The sequence below is a fragment of the Phragmites australis genome, chromosome 1, assembly GCF_958298935.1.
Source record: "Phragmites australis chromosome 1, lpPhrAust1.1, whole genome shotgun sequence".
Lineage (NCBI taxonomy): Eukaryota > Viridiplantae > Streptophyta > Magnoliopsida > Poales > Poaceae > Phragmites > Phragmites australis.
This window is the reverse complement of record NC_084921.1, coordinates 31,998,949-32,005,647: the sequence shown is the minus strand read 5'-3', so window position 1 is coordinate 32,005,647 and position 6,699 is coordinate 31,998,949. Positions and strand designations below refer to the sequence as shown.

Genomic DNA, 6,699 nt, shown 5'->3' with positions numbered 1-6,699 from the left:
GAGTAATTTATTATTTACTCTACGTAATGTAATATTTATATATTTATATACTAAAAAAATATGTATATATGTGATATCGGGGATATAGTAGGGACGGGGAGCCGCCTTCCCGTCCCCGTCGCCATATGAGTTCGCGGGGGATAAAATCTCCTCATCTCCGTCCCCTAATAAGGGAATTCCCTGTGGGGAATCGGGGATCGGGTCTCCATTGACATCCCTACTTGTACAACAAACATGTGTGGGAAAGTAATCGGATCTGACGCTCTGCAGCTTGTTAGGAACTTGACCCTAGGAATGAAAGTTCAAATGTTGTTTAAGGGGCATGTTCACCCATCAATATTCTTTTATTCTCTCCCAAAGCAAACCTTGAGTAATCCATGTCTACTTCATAATCCTCCATTCCAACTTCAAAAGTGCATGAATGCATGATGCTGCTTGTGTGTTTTTTTTTTCACAGTACTTTACCCTGATTGGAGAATACATGATTCTGGATCCCCTAAAAGAGTAAATTGTAACTGAATTACCAATAGTGCCCTCCTTTGGTATGTCTTACTCCAGTGTTAATCCTCAAGTAACCATCATTCTATATGCGTTTATAGCCATCTAGCTACCTGATGCATCGGCAATGGCACTTCAAAGGCATCTTGGCACTGCTCATGAGCCATGATAGGGCTAATCCAACAAATCATTTACATAACAGGCAGAAGACACAGGGACTTGTACATTAAACTGGAACCACTGATACTCTCCGAGTAAAATTTAATGCTGCCAATGTTGATGGAATCAGAAAAAAAAAAATACACAAGGTGAAATTGACTTCGACATTCAGAACTCCAGGATGATCCAAATGAAGACCGGCCCTTTTGCCCAGCTTTATCTCTTTCATAGTACAGACACCTTGGAGGCTTGGATCACAGCTGAGATGCATCTGTTAGTTTCCGCGTTCCTATGTAAAATTCTTCACGTCAGCAAGTCCACATATTTACAGAAATCCTGGGAAAAACAATATGACTGGTTAGTTAGTAGTTACCCAGGCGACAGCTAGAATCACCAACTCAACAGACGGCTCAGCAAAGCTTATCATGGATTAGGAGTAAATCGGGAAAACCTGTTCTAAATGTGAGCAGTTTCCTATCCAGATGCAGGTCCCAGGGTTCCATTTGACTGTTGAGATGTCTCTGCCAGCTTCTGGCCACAAGGTCGCTTCCTTTTCCTGTTTGCTGAAGTATCTTGCACAGTTTCATTTGGCTTCTGGGGTACCTAGACATACCGTCATACCATTGGATGGCATCAGTTCATGTGGAAACGGTCCTGGCAAGATGAATGCAAGAACTAGCGAACAAACAAAAACTCAAACCTGGAACATCTGCTGGTACATTACTGGCATCAAAACACCATTTCCAAAAGCATGTGGGTCAACACCACTCTGAAATTTTCAATCAGCAACAGTCAACAACATACTCCTATACAATGATATGCCTGAGCTTATCTATAATGTGTGGGTACTATGGAGCCTCAGATGTTTGTGCAAGAAAAGCATCCAAATATCCTGGAAATTCGGTTGTCCAGTGCCTTTGGGATTTCGTCAAAGATATGAGTTAGCAGATGTAGTCATCTGTTGTTCGACGTACCGGAACCATGCACACAATGCTTGGCCGAATAGCTGCTTGATTGCCAACGAATTGCTGGATATTAGCTGGCACTCCAATGTAGCCAGCAGGAACTAACCCTTTTTCTGCTCCTCCCTGAAGTAAAAAATAACAAGCAATCAATATCCTTACAACCAGGTGTGTCAACTGATGATGGGTAATGCACAAAAATTAACTAATGCTTATCCCAATCTACCTTTTGGATTTGTAATGCTTGTATGATTGCATGAACCTGCAGTTTGCAAGACACGATTGGTTACATTATACCCGTTTAAGCAAATCATAATCCATCTTTGATTCTAATTTCCATAAAGCTTCCAAATAAAGATGTGTATTGTTAAAAGATTTATTACAGGTAGAACCAGTACCTCTGGTCCTTGGAGCCCATCATTTCCATTGCAGGTAGCTGTATCCACCACATTTTGACCAGTCACTGTATTTGATTTATTTACTTTAGGAATGCGAGACTTGATCCTTGGTTGTGTATCATCATGTGTGTTGCTATTTAACAGAAACTTCTCCATATCCCTCACCAACCTCAAAGCAAGGCGATATTTATCTGATAGGAATGCAGAGTCAACAAGCTGCAGGCATCTCATTGACAAATAGTCATGTCGATCCAAACGGTTGTTGGGGACAACATCACTACTTGAAGGGCGTCCCATCACATGCAACTGTCTAAAATCCTTTTTCCACCTATCAAAAATACACTGTGGAGGAATTTCACGAACCTGATGAAACTTGAGCATTGAGAGACTATGCCTACACAGTATGCCACTGAATTGGAAACCTCCACAGATACATGTTATATCCTTTTGTTCTACGTTGTATGTCACTAAAAAAACCTTACTCATAGTCCTTTTACCATCCTCAAGGAAAATGCACTCCTTGACATTGAACGTGGAGATAGACCCATTGACATTAATTAAAGATACATGGCAGTACATTATGGCTTCAATCTCATCTTGGAATTTCTTGAACATATTATGGGTGTATACCTTTGAGAGCTGCTCTTCCATATAGAATTTTGATACTGGTGGACGTTGCTTATGAAATGTCTCAAAATCTGCTTGGGCCTCTTTCTCATATTTGCTCTGCAAAGCCATCTCATACTTGCCAAGAAATTGCTTCAAGGTGGTTTTCAAATCCACATATCCATCAAAAAAAGGAGTGATTGTTTCATTTCTTTGTGTAGCAGACATTCCTGCCCAAAATGCATCTTTAATAAAGACAGGAACCCATGAAGATCGACATTCATAAAGTGATCTTAACCAGTCATTACCCTGAAGCCCATTATATGTAATTAAAGCATCCCATTCTCTTTCAAACTCGTCTATGGTTAAAGAATCATATACAACCTTTTGAATTGCCTTGTTGATAGCTCTGTACTCTGACAGCCCACTTAATCGTTCTGCGGCCTTCCTCATTATCTGAAATAAGCACATTCTATGGCGGACTCCAGGAATAACCTCAGTTACAGCACTTTGGATGCCACTACAATAGTCAGTGATGAGAGCCTTTGGAAGATTGCCAGACATACATGCTATCCAAGCCTTAAATAGCCATGAATAGGTTTCCGCTGTTTCATCAGAAAGTAGGGCACAACCTAACAAGACAGATTGGCCATGATGATTCACCCCAATAAATGTTGCAAGAGGCATAGAATATTTACTAACCACATAGGAAGTGTCAAGTGTGATGACATCATTATAATACTCATACATAGCTCTTGATCGTGCATCCGCCCAGAAAACATTCCTGACACAGCCTTCATCATCCAAGTCAATGACATTGAAAAAGTTTGCATTTTTGGCCTGCATCCGAGTGAAGAAAAGTCGAAGGGCCTCCGAATCTCGAGGCTGGAGCTTCAAACGGCCCCTCTCAACAAAACCATGGTGCTTGCTCTCGCTAAACAAAAGCTGCTCAAGTTCCCCCAACTTATCCACAGGCATCTTGCTTGGCTCTTCCACTGGCATAGCTCCAGGGCCACCCATACGCAACCGCCTCTTTTCAGGGCCAGAGAGCTGCTTATAAGAGTTCAAGAACCTCGCCATTGCTGGGCTCACTGGATGATTATGATCAAGGATTGCCAACTCTACATGCAACAATTTGTCTCCCCATAACTTCACTCGGATCTTTGCTGGGCAGTTAGTGGTCGATGACGCCCGTTTCCTGAACTTTGGCTCATAACGTGGCCGCCCTCCTTTGCAGCACATAAGCTCGAGATATAAGCAGGTCCCTTCTTGTGAGAATGAGGACCTCCTAATTGAGACACTGAAGCCAACACGGCGAGCATACTTGCGGTAGAATCGGTTGACTTCCGTGTGATTATTGAACACCATGCCAACTTCTGGAACACCAATATCCTCTCCATCGGACTCCTCCATACTAGGATCCTGAAACAAAACCTCCATCATGAAATCTCTCATATTGCAACCTACTGGAATCTTAAGTTTCTTCCAGCTGATACAAATTGAAATCAAACCAAAAAGTGACTTTTTACAATATATGAATGGCATAAGTGACTTTGTGCATAGCACATCCTAAATATAGGTATTTCAGGATGGCATGACACTAACATTTGGTTTGAACTGCTGTAAAATACTCTAACAATCCTCCAACTTAAGTATGCCTAATATCAGTTCCTCTGAAGCAAAGGCTGCAACTTAATGGGAGAGCCAAATGGTTCCCAAGTTAGAACTCCAAGCTCACAATGATGAACAGAAGTACACAATTACTAGACAGCACCTCAAGGAAAACAAATGCTACTCCATTCAAATAGAGCTTAAAGCAGGGGCGGACTTAGCGTTGGGCATGAGTGTTCAGTTGAACACCTAACCCTTCTTCCTTTTTGGAAAATTTGGATTCGACAGCTCACAAAGCAGGTCAGAGATCTATCTCCCAGAACAAATTGCATCCAAGCAAGTTAGGGTTCCTTACCAACAAAAGAAAACAACCCTAAATTGGGATGAATCACTAATCCAATCCAATTGACGCGTCGGCGGGGGAAGTGTGACTGGCTGCCCGCCATTCTTCGGTGGAACCACTAGAGTCTGGCAACTGCCGATCTTCTTCTTTGGTGGAAGGAGGAGGTTCGTGGCAGCTATGGAGCGGCCAGATCGAGTGGGACCTGCGGCACGGTCGGTTGTCAGTGACTCTGAGTCAGCCTGGTGCTTGTCTCGGCCAGTGTTTGGGCCGATCCAAACCCGATGTGGGGAGGTCGAAAGCCCAGATTGATTACTAAGACCATCTCCAACTATATTCCCTTCATTTTGTTTCCTTCCTGATTTCCCTCCCCGTTCCTATTCCCTTTATTTTCTCTCATCTACAACAACTTCTCTTCGAAGGGATTCGTAAAGGGAAAGGAGAGAGAATCCCGTCCTGAAGGGAATGACCTTGAGAATCCCTTCAAGACGGGAACCGTGAAGGGAAACCGTTGGAGCGCTGAAGGGAACGAAAATCCCTTCGTGTGGTCCCTGACACGAATCCCTTGGAGATGGTCTAATATACTTTTTTTCAGTCATGTAAAAGGAATGTCTATTTCCACTTCAAACAAATAAGTTTAGGCCATAAACTTATATTGAAGACTATTTCTACAACACCGTGTGGTGTAACTGACCCGTTTGAGAGTGTATATAAATGGATATAGGCATGCGTATACGCTTGTAAGTGGTGTAAAAATATTGTAACTACATATAAATAGTTCAACTTATTAGTTTCTAACTATAATATGACTAATTTATATTATATATAAGAATCACATATAAGTTGTACGATCAACTTATAACGACATATTTTTAGGAGTATTTGTAAGTACAATTCAATGCCCATAATGTCCTATAGATAAATTTTAAAGTACAGGAGACTTACGGGGGAGGCGGCACCGCAAGACAGGCGGGGCGGACGGCGATGAAGGGGACGATGCGAAGCAGCAGCTGTAAGCACCGGGCGTAGGGGTCGGGAGGAGAAGGGGACGGATCGATCAATTGGAGAGCAGCAGGGAGGGCAGGAATGGAAAAGCTGGTGAGAGACGGTAATCGGACTGCCGAAACGGGCCTCTGTACTTGTGAGTCAAGGAGAGGTCGCTGATGCCTGCGGCGGCCAACGGCGAGTGCGGGTGCTGAAGGGGCGGAGCTGGAGGGAGAGAGCGAAGGAGTCGTAGACTTACGGGGGAGGCGGCGCCGCAAGACAGGCGGGGCGGACGGCGAGAGACGATGCGATGCGATGCGAAGCAGCAGCTGTAAAGCACCGGGCGAGGGGGTGGATCGATCAATTGGAGAGCAGTAGGGAGGATCGAAATGCTCTGAGTTCGGACGGCTGAAGTTATAGCATCTTTAAAAGTCTTTTTATTTGCTTTCTTATAGCTAAATTTAAGAGTTATAGGCTAAACTTTCTAGCATCTAATCTTTATCAAACCCCTATTTCATCCCTTCCGCTCGCTAGATCTTAGGAATAGGAGTTAACTCTTTATCCTCGTTTTTGGCCATCCCGTGCCTTCTTCCCATGCCGGTCCGCCCTCCCGTACCTTCTTTCCGCGCCAGCCCGTCCTCCCACGCTAGACCGCCCCCACCTGTGCACGGCCGCCCGTCATCCCATGACAGCCCGCTTGCCCACTGTCCGGCGCCCAGCCTCCCGTGCACGATCGCCCGCCCTCCCGTGCCCGGTCGTTGGACATCCCATGTCGCCCTCAATGGACATCTCCCCCGGCTTCTCCGCCCACCCTCCCACGTCCTGTCATGCCTGGCCGTCGGACATCCCACGCCACTCTCATCGGACATCTCCTCCAGCTTCTCCCCCGCCCGCCGACTCTGCACCGGCGCACAAGGCTGCAACAGAGGCAGGGGCATGAGGGAGAGGAGCAGAGAACCGACGGCTTGTCCTCTCGACAACAGAACCGGTGGCTTCACCACAAGATAGCGCGACTGCTTCGTTCCAGTAGGTGGTACTTCCCTCCTCTTTCTCCTCCCCACCTTTCTATATAGATGAATGTGTGGCCAAGAGGTGAATGGATGAATGGATGGCACTGCAATGATGAAAATGGTGGTGATGA

General features: G+C 44.9%; 1 protein-coding gene across 1 annotated transcript; it reads right to left on the bottom strand.

Moving 5' to 3' along the window:
• Positions 1–626: 626 nt before the first annotated feature.
• LOC133884148 (protein FAR1-RELATED SEQUENCE 6-like) lies at positions 627–6,496 on the bottom strand. The gene is made up of 8 exons (XM_062323512.1): positions 6,175–6,496; positions 5,818–5,966; positions 2,018–4,045; positions 1,846–1,881; positions 1,632–1,745; positions 1,358–1,426; positions 1,109–1,260; positions 627–993 (listed from the first exon to the last, which is right to left on the bottom strand). Exons 1-7 carry the CDS (start codon positions 6,494–6,496, stop codon positions 1,132–1,134), a joined length of 2,847 nt encoding a protein of 948 aa, XP_062179496.1. The 3' UTR covers positions 627–993; positions 1,109–1,131.
• Positions 6,497–6,699: the final 203 nt, after the last annotated feature.

Excerpts from the sequence above, each read along its gene's own strand:
- LOC133884148 (XM_062323512.1), bottom strand. The coding sequence starts at position 6,496 with ATGCCCCTGCCTCTGTTGCAGCCTTGTGCGCCGGTGCAGAGTCGGCGG. Across the intron at positions 1,427-1,631 it reads GCATTGTGTGCATGGTTCCG|AGTGGTGTTGACCCACATGC; the intron begins GTACGTCGAACA and ends TGAAAATTTCAG. Across the intron at positions 1,261-1,357 it reads TGTACCAGCAGATGTTCCAG|GTACCCCAGAAGCCAAATGA; the intron begins GTTTGAGTTTTT and ends CGGTATGTCTAG.